This window comes from Triplophysa rosa, linkage group LG5, assembly GCF_024868665.1.
Source record: "Triplophysa rosa linkage group LG5, Trosa_1v2, whole genome shotgun sequence".
Taxonomy (NCBI): Eukaryota; Metazoa; Chordata; class Actinopteri; order Cypriniformes; family Nemacheilidae; genus Triplophysa; species Triplophysa rosa.
This window is the reverse complement of record NC_079894.1, coordinates 24,130,748-24,147,409: the sequence shown is the minus strand read 5'-3', so window position 1 is coordinate 24,147,409 and position 16,662 is coordinate 24,130,748. Positions and strand designations below refer to the sequence as shown.

The 16,662-nt window shown below is 38.2% G+C and overlaps 1 protein-coding gene across 4 annotated transcripts; it reads left to right on the top strand.

Annotated features, from left to right (window-relative positions):
* Positions 1–1,068: 1,068 nt before the first annotated feature.
* kcnj9 (potassium inwardly rectifying channel subfamily J member 9) lies at positions 1,069–14,805 on the top strand. 4 transcript variants are annotated; one of them, XM_057333173.1, is made up of 9 exons: positions 1,069–1,695; positions 6,109–6,555; positions 6,835–7,048; positions 8,519–8,720; positions 9,545–9,737; positions 11,449–11,646; positions 11,735–11,865; positions 11,937–12,234; positions 14,261–14,805. In XM_057333173.1, exons 2-8 carry the CDS (start codon positions 6,261–6,263, stop codon positions 12,210–12,212), a joined length of 1,509 nt encoding a protein of 502 aa, XP_057189156.1. In that variant the 5' UTR covers positions 1,069–1,695; positions 6,109–6,260; the 3' UTR covers positions 12,213–12,234; positions 14,261–14,805. The 4 variants fall into 4 exon arrangements, with proteins under 4 accessions (XP_057189156.1, XP_057189153.1, XP_057189152.1 ...); XM_057333170.1 differs by having other exon boundaries at positions 12,645–14,805; XM_057333169.1 differs by lacking the exon at positions 14,261–14,805 and having other exon boundaries at positions 1,158–1,695; positions 11,937–12,638.
* Positions 14,806–16,662: the final 1,857 nt, after the last annotated feature.

The following is a 16,662-nucleotide window of genomic DNA, read 5'->3' as shown; positions in this document are numbered from 1 at the left end:
AAAAGATTTTATGAAGTTAATATAGCTGTTTATTTCTGTGATATTTACTAAACCCATGAGAATGATCTTTTAGAGTGTAAAAGGCACTGCATATGTAAACCTTTCAGATTTATATAACACAGCTGTTGTGTGTCTTAATTGTACCATTGTATAGTTTTATTTCAGCCGTTTTGACTGCAGAACACAAAAGAAGATATTTCGAAGAATGCATTGGTTTTGTGTCCATACTATAGAAGTGAATGGGGACCAGTGCGGTATTTTGTGTTCTGCGCAAGAAAGAAAGTCATACAGGTTTAAAAAGACATGAGGGTGAGTAAATGATGACAGCATTTTTATTTTTTGGATGAGCTATCCCTTTAAAAACGTCCTCACCTCACATTGCGACAGGAGAGCACGCATACAAAACACTGCAGTGTGTGACATGTGGCTTGCACTGACAGGCCCAAGGAGTTTCTGAACAAAACTGCGCCACCAGCAGAAAAGCTTTTCTTTAGTCATCTTTGTACAGTATATTGACAAGTATGTGTCACATTCTGCCAGAAGGGGGCAGGATTTGTTCTAATCTAATTCTTGTCAATTGTAAATAAATCCATTTTAAAACTAATTTAGTTTCTGTCTCCAGTAGGCTGCTACAGTTTCACATTAGTATAGACTTTTAAGCGCTTTATTACTACAAGATCAGACCTAATGAAAATTGCATCATAAAAGCACAAAGTAGGCCATGCGTTTTTAATAGAGCCCGTGATCATTGCTTGTAAAGAAAGAAACGTTTATACAATAATTTAGCAAAATATACAACTCCTGATACAGAATGAAACGTTTTTGGTGGATTTTTACGTTTTAGAGAGCTATTGATTATGTTTTATATTAATTTAAAAGAACACAACTAGGCCTACATTTTACAAAACGTCTGAATTCAATGTCTTTGAAGGTGGGTTACATTTTTCTCTTAGATTCAAGAATTTTCTTCCCTAAATATTATTTTAAGTTTGGTTAAAAAACAAAATATTTCAGTCTAACTATATAAATGTTACATTCAAATACGTTTTAAATAAAAAAATGTAGGCCTATGCTTAAGAACCGCTAGAAAAAGTAACACACGGGGCTCATGGTTTTTAATATTCATATGCCACACTGACCTCATCTCCACGCCCCTCCTTTTCCCTTCTTCATCCCACCTCTAATTACCCGGTTCTCCACGATTTCTGCCGCTCTCTCTCTCTCTCTCTCTCTCTCTCTCTCTCTCTCTCTCTCTCTCAAACACCTGCGCAGAGCCGGTGAATCACGCCGAAGCCGCTTCGCTTCTCAACATCTCATCGCTTCGACATTCGATCGCCTCCATTTTAACCAGGAGCTTCTCCGCAGTGAAAAGAGGATTCCGTTCCCATCGTCTGCACTCGATGAGTATTTCACCAGCTCTTCCCCTCCGTGTGGTGTAAGAAAAGCAGACTGCGTGGATTGGATGCGTGTCCCTTTTGTTTCTTGAGGGTGCAATGATGCTGAAGTGATGCTGCGTCGCTCTTCCCACCCGCTGTAGAGCAACATCATCAACAGCATCAGCACCAGCACCGGTATGGCACTGATCGAGCTGCCCAACGTGAGACATTTGGACTAACAAAATCAAATCTGAAGTGTTTCTAACGCCGTTCCGGATCATACTGAAGTTGACGGGTTGAAGAGAGCGGCTGGTGCCTGGTAAGCGTTACTTGTACTGTGTAATGGTTACTGTAAAGCTTGATATTAGTTCAACACTATATCTGCATGTTATGTGGTTTTCTGCGTGATTCCGTTTTTTTAGGTGGAAGTGAATTTAAAAACAACCAACAAAACATAGATGAAAACATTTGTTAAGGATGGGAGGTTTGAAAATTGTTTATATAACATATATATTACATTTATTATTATTGATCTTCAAGAAGGTGTATTTTGGACGGATAGGCTAAGTAACATTGTTTATGCGTCTTTCAAAAACATCAGGTTTTACACTTTCTTTTATTCAAGTGATGCTGTAACACTCATTTAAGTAATGTAAACAGCAGGTAGTGGTCATGAACACACACAGAATAGGCCTCTGGTTGTGTAAATGCATGGACTTGCTCGTGTTCGTGTGCATGTGGAATATGTAAACGTGTAAGTGCTGCTTAGTTTCTGAATCTGACACTCTTTTCTCCGAAAAGACCAAAATTAGAAAACATGACAATCCCGCTTTCCATCAGAACTGTGAACCACCCACTCAAACACACACATAAAGAAACACAGGGACAAACAAACACTAAAATGCGAGGACACACACAAACTGAAACACATGAGCTAACAAATACTGAAACATAGGCACAAACACACACAGCAATGTGAGGATAAACACAAACTCGAACACAAGAACAAACACGAGAGATAGACACTCACTGAAACGCAGTGACTCTCTCTCTCTCTCTCTCTCTCTCTCTCTCTCTCTCTCTCTCTCTTTCTCTCTTTCTCTCACACACACACGCACACACGCACACACACGCACACACGCACACACGCACACACACACACACACACACACACACACACACACACACACACACACACACACAAATAGACAGAGACAAACACACATACAAACACGGAGACAAACTGAATCACGAGCACACAATACATCGTCGCATTGATTCACTATAAGTTTGTGTTGTTTACATTATGCAGGGGCGCAATTTCCACTGGGGGCAGGGGGGACATATCCCCTCACTTTTCAAAATCCTGTTCGTGTCCCCCTCACTTTCAAATTAGTTTGTAATGATTTTTTAACCACACGCTGTCATCGCCAGGGAGATTTACTAGGACCAAACAGGACACAGAGAGTCTGCCTGTGTCGATGCGCGCGTCGCGTGCACACTCTATAAATAGACCACTGAAAGATCGTTTTCATTCACGTGGTTTCGATTTGAATTTCATAGAAATTATTTTTTATGTGGTCGTTGTTTCGGTAGGCTATGTTAAAGGTACAGTACGGGATGTTTTGTATGATCTATTAACAGAAATGCAATATAACATACAAAACTGTGTCTTTAGATGTGTATAAAAACCTTACGTAATGAAAAGTTATGTTTTTATTACCTTAGAATAAACCAGTTGTATCTACATAGGGAGCGGGCCTATCTACATGAAATTTGTTATGTTGCGCAGCCATGTTTTGTACAGTAAGCTCTAACGGACAAACAGCTCTACAGAGCGCGTTTCGTATATGTTGGTCTTCGTGTGTGTTTTTAGACGCAGCTTGCATCATCACTGAGTTGAAGACGCACAAAGTAGTAAGTCGTAGTACGGAGAGAAGGAGGAGTAGTCGTCGTCGTCTAGCTGAAGCAATTGATTGTTCTGTCTTAGAAGTTTTAATAAAATGGAGGACCATGCGTATTGTGCACAAGAGCCGACAGAGCGTGAATCTCCGTCGTCAAAGAAGCGCAAACGTGATGCTGCCAGAAGAATTAGAGACAAACGGCGGCAAAAATCCAGGATAAACATCGGCGTATCTATTACCAGATGGAAGGCACCGTTGAAAGACAAATGTTTTCAAGGCGACGCCGAAGTTGCCTGTTTTCTGCTAGACTGGTAAGATGATTCAACATTTTCAATGTTTCCACTTTTTCAATGTTTACCAAACAACTGTTTTGTTGAAATGGTAACGTTAGCATTTTATACAAATGGCCATATAACCTCCGAATAATAATGTTTTTCCGTCCCTGCGGTACGTACTCCGGTTGTTCCTGACTTTACAAAGGGGGAGGCAAACGTCTACTAACTTACACCTAACTGCCTATGTCGCTGTCAGATCAAACGCTTTGAACAGCGTTGCTATTTACGATTAGCTAACTTTAGTTACTTCACTACTCTCAGCGTGTTCTAGATAGCACGCAAGAAATATATCTAATTATAGAATTGTAACAGTAACTTTCGCAATAGAATACATGTTAAATTATTAATTACGTTAATATATTGCCTTACCTGCTTGTATCACTGCTATCCGCTGTCTCAGTAGACGACATCTTTTTTTTACTGTTGCGGCCACTGTCGTAATTCGAAAGGGAGGGGTGGGCAAATGACTCCGAGATTCGTTGCAAAACTATAATACAACGCTAGTGGCCGCTGATTTTCAAGAACTGCACCTTTAAGCTGTTTCCTTATAATGGACTTCTGTGGGGAAGAAACATGTAACACATGAGTTATTACTTTTTTCGTTTAATAAGGACTCGATCTTTTAACAGCAGTTAGTGTTTATGACAAGGCTTGACAGAAACGTGGGCTTCCCTGGTCATTGTTTAGGTATGTTAAACCTCGTTAAGCAATCAAGTCATCTGACTTGTCTCCTTCCGATCGCAGATTTAGGTTTACAAGCCATGTTTTCCTCTCTTTCTCAGTCAATACTCGCATTTCCCCCCTTCATGAACATCAACTTTTGCTACACAATAAAAACACCTTTTGGTTTCATGGTTTAATCAATTTAAACAATCAAAAACAACGCAAAACATAGGTATTTTGAATCTGTGATAGGATTCAAAGCAAAAACATTTTCCCCCATTTTGTGTTCCCCCACTTCTCAAACCAAAGTTACACCCTTGACATTATGCATTATACATTCTCCACCATTTATATAATATCCATCACTGAAATGCCGTGAACAAACTAACACACCTCAACTTCTTTGGGGAACCTTGGGGGAGTGAATCAAGCACAGAGATACTACTTAATACGCCCAACTCGTTTTTTGACAAGTTGACCATGTTAAGCATGAGAAGCCTGCACGTTTAGTGTAAAGAAGCCAGAATGCATGAAACAGCATTAAATCACCTCTTTAAAGCAAACCATGCAAACTTGTATTTTTGTACTAGTGACGCTACACAAAGTTCTACACAACATGTGTTATTATTTATATACAAATCTGAACACACACGCATCCAGTTTGTTCAGATGTATTAACCTACAGTGTTCCATTCATTCTTGTTGGATTGATTTTTTTGTGTGTGTTTGTTTGTTTGTTTGTTTGTCACCAGCTGAGCCCTGCAAATCCTGAAATATGGCAGGCTGAGATGTCCAGTCTCTATTCACAGTCCTCTATTAGACTCTGGAATGTTACAGCGCTGTTGTGTCTTTGACACATGAGCACATCTTCACAAAGATTCACTCAATCCATGAAACATTCATGAGTCTAAATGTGTCCCAGACTAAAAAGACAGATCATGATCAATCTTCGAGTAGGCGCGATTACTATGCTGCCAGACTATCAGAGCTAAATATAGAGTCTCGCTGGACTTCACACCCTCATATTAACTGTGTAAACACAGCATACGGGATCAGACTCAGAGACAGATGTTTGTTCATGTCCAGATGGACGCTGTGCTGAAATCTGCTCTTTGTTTTTGAGTATAGAATAATCAATGGCGATTTGATATGATATGATACTGGAAGCTGGATGCTGAATAATGTGCAGGAGGGGAAAATGGAGGTCACGGCAACCTTTTTATCAGCTTTTAATGCATTTTCCTGATCTGAAAATCACTTTAACATTTATTAAAAATGTCGTGGATATGAAGTGTCCTTCCATTTCCGACCCAGAGCATTCCTAATTTTTTTTAGCAATATAATTATGCTTTATTTATAAATATACGCCATTATTTTTTGTTAGAAGTTTTTTGTTTGTTTAACTACTGAAGTGAGCTCTGTTTTTTGAGATTTTGTCTTTTTACAAGAGCTTTTCTGGTAGAAGGGATGTAAGTTTTTTAATTAAAACGATCTTCATCAACAGTTCATTTGATGTGGAAAATGTTTTTATGGCTGAATTGCACAAACTCATCAACGTAATCTGCTCAAATTCATTTTAGTTGGTTTATTGGATTCCTAATGCAGAAAGTGGAAAGTGAATGAACGTTAATCTAATATGGAATGTTAAACAATAACCAACAGTAAAGTGAAGCCGTGTCCGTCCCTGTGGGTACAAATTACTTTGAAATTCTCCAGAATGTCACCAGAAAATGTCAAAAAACCTTTCAGCCCTTTAGTACATCTAGTTAATTGGATTCTTTTTGGCGTCCACACCGGTACACTCTGACTCCTGTGGCTCTTTTCTTGCAGAAAGCAGTCGAAGGCACAAATGAAATTCTGTGACGAAGAATAAGACTCTGGAGGAGACGCTGTTAACGCACATAATTACACTCGTTCCACTCCTACTAAAGCACACACACACACACACACGCACACACACACACACACACACACACACACAGATGGCACTCGACAACACAGGCTTCTCCACGTGCCCTGAATCCCTGTCTCTCCCGGTCCCAGAGAAAGGGGAGGAGCCTGCGGAGGAGGCTCCAAAGGATGCTCCACCCACTAGCGAAGAGAACGCATCCGAGGAGCTCGGACACGTGGTAACCACAGATACGTCTCCGCCCCCACAGCCGACGACGAATAACAACATGTCCTTCCAGGACAAGATGGCTGCGAGGGAGGCACAAGCCAATCAGCCCCGGAAGAAAGTGCAGGGGGCGGGGCAAGAGAGGGGCAGGTTTGGCTGGGGTAAGAATCAATCATTTGGGATCTGGCTGTAATTGAAGATGTCTCACAGGATATATTGTCTGTCTTACAGCTGAAATGTAGACTGAAGTGAGCTGACGTCTCTGTAGACAGGATCTGGATGTTCTACCACATGTTAATTGAATCTTTAATTTGAAAGTTTCTCACTTCTCTCTATGTTCTTTATTTAATATGGATTGTGGTAAGCTGTTAATCAAGATGATTTTCATCTAATTTTCACAGAGAATTCGTCTCTGTCCTCATCTTAATGTCTGTGTGCAGGACGCAGCAAGCGTAGGAGGCAGCGTTACGTGGAGAAGAACGGTCGCTGTAATGTACAGCACGGGAACATGAGGAAGACGTACCGTTACCTGACAGATATCTTCACCACGCTGGTGGATCTGAACTGGCGTTGCTCTCTCCTCGTCTTTGTCATGGCGTATGCGGTGACCTGGCTCTTCTTTGGAGCAATATGGTACCTCATTGCATACTGCAGGTACGAATAATAGAAACCTTCACTTTCTGAAAAAATGAACAACTTTGTAGTGTTTTTTAGGATAAGCGGTGGAAAATATTGTGGATGCACAATGTATGCCTGATCATTTTGGAACGGAACAAGAATAGCTTTTTTTCTATTCTTTGCTATTAGTATACTTTAAAATGAAAATAAGAAAGTATGCTTTAAGTCCACTTCTTCATATACTGAGAGAAATATTTTTGGTATATTTATAGTTGTACTCAGTGTTTTTTGATGGAGATATACTTAGTACTATAAAGTATTTTATACTTTAGCTTGTAGTTGTCTTTTCAATAAAGGGACAGTTCACCCCCCAAAAAAAATCTGTCATCATTTACTCACCCTCGAGTTGTTGCAAATCTGTATACATTTCTTTGTTCTGATGGACACAGAGAATTTGGAAGAATGCTTGTAGCCAAACAGTTCTTGGCCACCATTGACTACTGTAGTAGAAAAAATGGCAATTTTAGTCAAAAGTGCCCCAGAACTGTTTGCTTTACATTCTTCAAAACATCTTCTTTTGTGTTCAACAGAACAAAGAAATTTAGAAAGCATTTTTTCTACTATGGTAGTCCCACCTTTGAAAAATGCTTTATAATTTTCCAAGAACTATTTGGTTACATACATTCTTTCAAATATCTTTCTCTGGGTTCATCAGAACAAAGACATTCAAACAGATTTGGAACTCTCGAGGATGAGTGAATGAAGGCAGAATTTTTTATTTTGGGATGAACTGCTCCTTTAAGCAGCATTTAACTATATTACACTACTAGCAAATGTATATTAGTATGCATACTATATAAAGTAAATTGAACTATAAGTATGGTTATTTTTGTGGAGCCTGAATAGACCAATATTGGAAAATAAATATTTTTTTACTTAGAACCTACTATAGGTACTTGATCACTTTAAAAAACAACTAGTAAGATTTACTTGATTTTTTGTGTTATTTGTGCACGTTTTTGCACACAGTTTTTTTAAGTAAAAAACTTTACAAAAAAATGTAAAGCAAAATTTACTTTAAAAAAAAACCTTGTGCAAATGAACACAAAAAATCACGTAAAAATCCTATGGTTTTTTTCACAGTGTAGCAAGTTCTAGATTAAAGTTCCTTTGTGAACACAGGTGTAGATTTATAACATTGGTTCCAAATCACATTGGTAATTGACCATTGTCCAAAAATATAATAGTGCATCCTTAAAAAAACAACACCGTCCTACCTACAGATATTTGTATGGATTTTGTATGCGTCTACACTCAACATCATAACTGTCCACGCTAGAATCGAGCTATAAGTAATGTGTAGGTGGACACTTGAAAACAAGTATTCCCTGCGCAGTGAGATGTGAGAGCCAAAAAAGCAAAGCACATGTTTTCCAAAATAGGACAAGTGCACGCTTGTCATGATCTTCTTTGCTGCTGTCTAACTCTCTCGCTTTCTTGTAACAGGGGTGATTTGGATCATTTAGAGGACGAGTCGTGGACGCCGTGCGTGAATAATGTTAATGGATTCGTCTCTGCCTTTCTTTTCTCCATTGAGACGGAGACGACCATTGGTTACGGTCACCGGGTTATTACAGATCAGTGTCCAGTTGGCACCATGTTACTCCTGCTGCAGGCTATACTGGGATCTATGGTCAATGCTTTTATGGTAGGTGCATATGGAAAATAATTAAATAACGCATTCATAATGGATAGACTGGAATAAAACAGAATCCATCAAACCGTGAGCCATCCCTACTGTGAAAGGTTTTCATTGCTCGTGGTCTGTGCTCAAAAATGGCCAGAATGGCTCAACCGTGTGTCAAGTTATATCTTCCATAACCTGGAGCAAATGAGTCTTGTGTTTTGGACCACATGTGTGTGTGCCCTCTCACTTTATGTCATCTGTCGGTTTTCTTTGCTTTGAATTCTCTTCCTTATTCAGACCCTCTTTCAATCTTTGATTTCTTTCTGTGTCCTAGTTTTATGTTTTGGTAATGATGAGTTCATTTATATCTCCATGTCCTGCGTCAAATTTCTCCCCGCAGGGCTGTTTCGCTGAGACAGACACGCACACACTTCTACCAAATGCCATGTTCTCTGCTAACTGCATTTATTAACTCCAAATGATCCGATTAAACCAATTTTGTCTCATTTTCTTCATATTTGTCTTCTTTTTGTTAAGGTAACAAACAATTTACTAATAACTAATAACAAACTCACATTCTCCAGCACATTTTGTTGTGGTGGGGTGTGGAGTTTTGTATATTGTATAATATAAAATCTACATCTAGTACATCAACTACATCTAGTAGACAGATTATCATAGAGACATACAGTTGAGTTGATTGACTGATTGGCAGTCAGTAAGCAGTTAGCAACCACATAGCAAAGCCCCGGCAACCACCCACATTGCCCTAGTATTGTGCTGCAGCTCGAGAGAATCTGCTTAAAAATGTGAAAATCGATTTTGTTCCTTTGTCTCTACTGTAGGTTGGATGTATGTTTGTGAAGATCTCACAGCCAAACAAGCGTGCCGAGACGTTGGTGTTTTCCCGTAACGCTGTCATCTCGCAGAGGGATGACAAGCTCTGCCTGATGTTCAGAGTGGGGGACTTAAGATCTTCCCATATCGTGGGTGCCAACATGAGAGCAAAACTTATCAAATCCAAACAGACACAAGAGGGTAAGACGGCATTCAGCATCAAAATTAACCTCATCTCCAACAGCAGCGTCCTTGGTGATTTATTTAGTGACTTGTAGTGCCACCTGGTGGTCACCCATTGCAATGCATTAGGTTAACATTGCAAGCAAATTGTGCTTTTAAAACTACAAACCACTTAATTTTGTTCATTTAAGTGAATAAGTAAAGAAATTAACGATCTGTTATAATATATTATATGTCCCAAATGTAAACTGTACCGGTTCATAATTACATCAGATACCCTTATAAAAAAGGAAAGTTTAAGTATATTTTTATTTTTACTTTTTGTAATATCAGTGTACTAGTAGTATACTTACATGTACTATTTCAATAATACTTGGGACTAAATTGGCTCATTTTTTAGCTTATGAAAGTATACTTTTTAAGTATACTTAAAGTGTGACAGTAGTAAACTTTGAAGACACAATAGTTTACAAATATGTTTTTGTACTGCAACTATACTACAAGTGAATTTATAGGTACACTGATAGTTTAGTAGTTCAATACTTGTAGCATTTTTTTGAGTTTATACAAGTAAAGAGTTAATTTGCAAAAACAGATAACTTCATATTTTGTCAGGGTTGTGGGGGAAAGAACCCAATTGCAGGCAGCAGGGAAGGGGTTAACAAAATGACTATTATAAAACAAAACACCCTCGATGGGGAAAACTAAACTAAGAATATCTACACAAAACAAAGACTTCCCACGTGGGCAAAACATAAGGACAGGATAAACAACTAAACTAACTGAAAAACAATGGCACACCGTCTTATGAAAACACGGAAGGGTAACAAAGGCAGGGCAAGGTAACTCACAAAACGTATAATCCACAGACAAGGCAAGGAAGCAGGAACACGAGCAAACACGGTGACTTACAAACAGGTAAGCACAACGAACGAGCACAAGACAATGAACACAAGGGCATAATATAGGGGAAACTAACAAGGGAGAATAACAATGGGCAGGTGTGGGTAATGAGACACAGGAGGAAAGCTGTACGAGGAACGAGAGGGGCGGGGCCAAAGACGAGACACGAGAAAGTGCATGGCATGTGTAATACAAACATGTCTTTCTCACACTTGACACAAGGGATCTGTCACGATCCTGCCACTAGACTAGAAAATCATGAACAAGGAGGCAGGACCATGACAATATTTTATATATAAAAATCAATAATCATGTTTCTTTTTTGTGCATTCCAAGTAATATCGATCAAACTGCAGTTGGGTTGTTTTGATTAAGTGATAATAAGTCAAAATAAATAAGTTAATAAAAACCAGCTAACTAATACAGTCAAATACAATATTAAAAACATGATTTTTATCTGTTTTTGCAAATAAACTCTTCAAGTACATTAAAAATATGTTTAGTAAACTACTACTGAGAGTAATACAAAAACACAATGACAACCCAAGTATACCTATAATACTTTCTTCATCCATTGTTTAAAAGTATGATTGAGGACAAATATACTTTTCTGTCAGTATAAGTCAAGTATACTATTAAGTGTAATTTTAAGTATATTTCTAAGAATCAAACACGTATATTTTGAAAAGTACAACCCACGTTATATAGGCCTAATAGCACACTTGCATTTTATGCAAGATTTCAATAGAAAACATTTAGTTCACCGCGTGTTTATTGATCACTATAAAGCTAAAGGTGATGTTCTCTGACTCTTTCTGGCTCTTAGGTGAATTTATTCCTTTGGATCAGACAGACATCAGCGTGGGTTTCGAGACGGGAGACGATCGTCTGTTTCTTGTGTCTCCACTTGTGATCTCTCATGAGATTGATGTCCGCTCTCCGTTCTGGGACATGTCACAAGCGCAGCTGGAGAAAGAGGACTTTGAGATCGTTGTCATCCTGGAAGGGATGGTGGAGGCCACAGGTCCAAATACGCACACACACACATACGTATCAGATGAGGATGTGATGCTCGGATGAATATTGAATAGACACGTGTATTTGATGTACAGGAATGACATGTCAGGCACGGAGCTCTTACCTGGCTGAGGAGCTGTTATGGGGTCACAGGTTCAGCCCTATGATGTCACTCGCTGATGGATTTTTTGACGTGGACTACGGGGCCTTTCATCACACGTTTGAGGTTTGTGTCAACACAAATTCAGATTTTTTCCCATGTTTATTTAACGTTGATTAATTATTGTTTTTTTAAAGGTGAACACACCCTCGTGCTCGGCGAGAGAGTTGGCATTGGCCGCCGCTCGCTTGGATGCTCATCTCTATTGGTCGATTTCCAGTCGTCTGGACGAAGAGAAATGGGAGGGGCCTAATCTGACTGAGCAAACGGGGAAGTCCAATGATTCCGAATCTGTAAGGGAGGGGGATGGGCCCACGTTTATTGTGGGTGGAGTTACAAATACGCAGGACCAATCAGTCGTAGGGGAACAGAACGGCAGTGTCACGACTGACCAGTCAGAGTCTGAGGCTTAAACGGATACAAGAATGTACCGAGGTATGGAAAATTTCGTGTCAATTTAACTTCGATTGGATTGTCAAGCGGTCCGAGCTTTCTTCTTCAAGTTAGGTTTTTAAACGTATAGTCGCTAATGCCTAGCATAGAATACTTTCCCCAAAGGGGAAATACTTGTGTCTCAACTTGTGTTTAAACTCGTGATGTTAAAAATGACACTGCCTTTACATTCACACATCAGCTCTGTTCCAAACTCTTGATGACTGCTGTCTATGTAGTAAGCTACCTTTTTAGGCATCATTTTTTTGAAAACCTCAAATGATTGTTTTGAAATGCAAGTTGACTCACAACAACTGGCCACATTCATTGTCAGTATTAAATAAAATATAGTATATTTATACAGATTATTTTTCTGATTTTTGTCAACGCTTTTTTTCTTAACTTCATTGCAGTGTATTCTGGGATTGCCTCATTCCTAGTGTTTGGACAAAATAGGAAGCACAAAGTTGATGACATATGTTTTGGAACAGACATCTCTATGTGTGCCTATGAAGCCTTAAAATGCTGTCTAGGTAGGCAGCTTACTAGGATGTGGAACTGAGCTATATGTCTGATTTGTATGTGTACCAATCATATAAGTAATCTATCAGTCTTAAAGGAATAGTTCAGTCAAAAATAACAAATCTCCCATAATTCCTTTCACCCTTATGCCATCCCATATGCCTTCTGAACTTTAAACTATACTGCATGTGTTGCGAGTTGTCGTATAATGTTTTGCCACGAAACATGCAAGAACCAAGGAATTTATGTTATCAACATGTCATTATACAGTATTTGTTTTGGTTTCAACTTTGCTAAATAACCACAAAATTGGAATATTCAATGATGAATGTAGCCTGTGTGTTTTTTGAGCTTGAACATTTTGAGTCCCAAATTGGAAGATAAAATTATGTCATTTTAATATTTTAAAAAAGGTAATCATATACAGTACATCTGGGATGGCACGAGGATGAGTAAACATTTTTAAAATTTTCATTTTGGGGTGCACTATTCCTTTACAGTAAATGTTTCTAATGCCTTTCTTCAGCCAGTGAAGTTTTGACAGATCTGACAAAACAGTACTATTTTTGAAACAATCTTTTCGAACACGTCTGCGCACATTGTTCATAGTCACATTGGTTAGACTCACATGTACCTGAAAAAAGACGTGAAGGTGTTACTATGGTGACAATGTGTTCCAATTTGCACCATCACAGCACAGTTTAGCATTAGCTTTTTGAGAGTTCGGCAGTGTTAAAATTAGCACTGCACTCATGACTGCCGGCTTTCGCCTGGGAAAGTCTTTGAGTTTATTTTGCTGAGTTTTACTGCCACTGTATCATGTTAAGGATCTAAATAATAAAGAAAAATGCCCCAAAATGAAATGATTAAAGCCAACGCATCTTTCCTACTTTCAAATGAAGTTGATATAGAAATGAACATCATCGTGTGATCGTTGAACCTTTTGCACCGTATTTGATTGAATACAAATACACTTTATATTCTTTGTTTATTTTGTTTACTTTGATATTATAATGTTTCCATTACAACAATGCAATAGCTCATTGCTCTGTGATGGTTGAAGACGAGCTCGATTCAGTCTCTTGGCCTTACAGGGTTTTAGATGAATAAGTTGGTGACAATTTCCAACAGCCAAAAGAATAGTTTAAGTGTTATTGCATGCATTATTATTGAACTATTTACTATATTTAATAGTCGATTTGTTTAAAGATAATTAGACCTAACATTTGCTGAATATTACAAACTTTTCTTGGATTAAAGACCATTTTTGAGTTATCTTTTTAATAAATCAATTATATTTAAAATAGGAGATACAGTACTTTGAGGTCATAGGCCGCTGTTTATATTTGTTTCTGATGGTCTGTTTAAAACCAAAACAGTTGAACACAAATGTGTAGATATAATTTATACAAATTATATCTAGTTTTATATTAGTTTCCTCTGTGACAATCATATATTTAATGCTGTTTTTTCCATTCCTATTCCAATTTGAATCTGATGAAACCAGACTGATCCTGGATTGGTGACATATTCAATTCATGTCGACTAACACGAACTCGACTGAAAACCTGTGATCAGCAGTTTGACACCTAATGTAAAGACACTTTCATGGGCAATGTGTAAGCACTGGTGTGTGTTTTTGTAATTCAGTTGTGTACTTCAGTAGTGTGTATGTTGACAAAACAACCAGTCTGGACCCTTACAGCATGTAACTTTGAAACTTTAAATCATTGCAATTTTGATCTAGTCAGTTCATAAGAAAAACTTCTGAGAGATGTATGAATTCAAACTAAATATAGAAACAGTGATCCGAAACTGAATTGACTCTCATTATAACTATTATTAGGCCATGAGGAGCTCTTTGTGTTCCTCCGTGTGTTTTACTTTGTGCCGTCTTGTCTGTGATTTGTAGCTCACCTGACTGTCTTTAGCACATGCGAAAAGCACAAACACAAATCTCATATTGCTTTTGCTGCTGTTGACATTTTTTAAATCCGTCTTTTAAGCTTTTTCTGTATAATAATAATACTACTAATAATAAAACTATATTCATCCTAATGTCTCACATTCCTTATTCAAACATTATGAGCTCCTCCTCTTCTATAGCACAAAGGGTTGTGGGTAATATTACCCCTCAGTGTAAGATGCATGCTCAAATATCAAAAACGAATATTGAATAAAACTGTATTCATATTCCCAATCCCTCACTGTTTCCTAGTCACGGGAATCACGGGTACTTCTCATGCAGTGTGTCCTCTTCTTGACCCAGGGGGATTATGGGTAAATGTTAAAGTATTGACTTTTCTCTGACCTCCTAACTCTTTCGTCCTCTGTCATCTACCCTCTCTTCTGTCCTCCTGTACTGCTGAGTTCAGTATTTCATCTTCATTTTTCTGCCTTTGTCACACTCATCATTAAAACCTAATTAAAAACTGCAATTTTTTCTTTAAAGGGCGGGCGTTTATTCTTGCTTATGTTTTATACGCTTTTTATTTTACCTTTGTTTTCAGTCCACACATTTGTAGTTTGTAGTCAGACCATTATTTCCATCATTGGTCTACGTCACTGTTTACATTTGCATAATGCCCGCCTACTGGCTACTTTGGCCTGCCCTCACAAGACAGTTGAGTCAGGATTTTGTTCGGTCGATAAGCCACTGTTTTTTTCTCTGCAATATTGTATGGACTTCCAAAGGATTGTAAAAATCTCAGGATAAAATCAGCACTATGACCACGACCTTTGATGTAAATATTTAGAAATGGTTATGTTATGTCTGAAGTCCATTGTAGTGTTTGGCTTGCCATGTAAAACTTTTATTTTTTTAAATTCGGGATTCTTTGTCAGTAAAGAAGTGTGGAGACTCAATACTCCTCGTCTAAATTGTACACACCTGCTAATGTTTCTAACCTGCCGGGTTTCTCAGCAGCGGAAGTCGTCACAGTTGGGAAAACTTCTATAGCGGTGAATGGGAGACTACCACAGATATATTTTTGCATTCCCATTTGCTCAAATAAAAAAAGAAAAACTCAACAATAGTGTTTTCACTACTTTCAACAAAATGATGAAAAAAGATAGAGAGAGTCTGATAATGGCAATCAAAAGAGAGAATGATGTCAAATTTACCATGACTTCCATAGACGCTATATAAGAAACACCCTCGCAATACAGCGTTAACAATTTTTTTGTAATTTGATGCAAATCATTTTTTTAATGAAAATATAAAAAACTTTGGAGGATTTACAATGCTGATGACCGTCATCACAGTCTTGTGAAAAAGATCCATTTGTAAATCTAAAATTGTAAACCAAATGCGGTTGACCAATCACAACAGACTAAGCCATCTGACCACTCAGAGTGTTTCAAAATGCTGTAGAAAGAAAAATATAGCATTTTTACTTAAAGTAAATGTATTCTAGCGGGAACATAATGAGCATAGTATGGCCTCTTTAAGATGGAACCTTATTGAATCACTTCTCCATTTATGACCAGCTCTGCAGTCCAGAGATTAGTCGACTCGCAGCGCCTGGCAGTACCACTAGGGGCAGTGTTTATAGTTTGGCTCAGTGCAGAGATTCATCATTTCACTATTCTACATAGTAACAGACCTACAGATCTGTATTAAGCCCCCAAAGCTCTGTAGGGTTGTCTTTGAAAGGCTTATATCCAGGCCCACACTGCAGAAAGCTCTGCAGGATTGAAACGCTCATCGTTCGCAAAGTTCTACTCATTCTTCTGCATGTTTGTTTATTCTATTTTTTAGAATGTTTGTTTATTCACATTTTGGGTCATTTGGGGAAATGTCCTTTCAGCAATCGGGCATATAGTTTAGTACTCTCAGTGCCAATTTACATATTCATTCTGCAGAATCCCACACATTTTCTCCTTCCAAATCTAAATAGAAAATGCCAA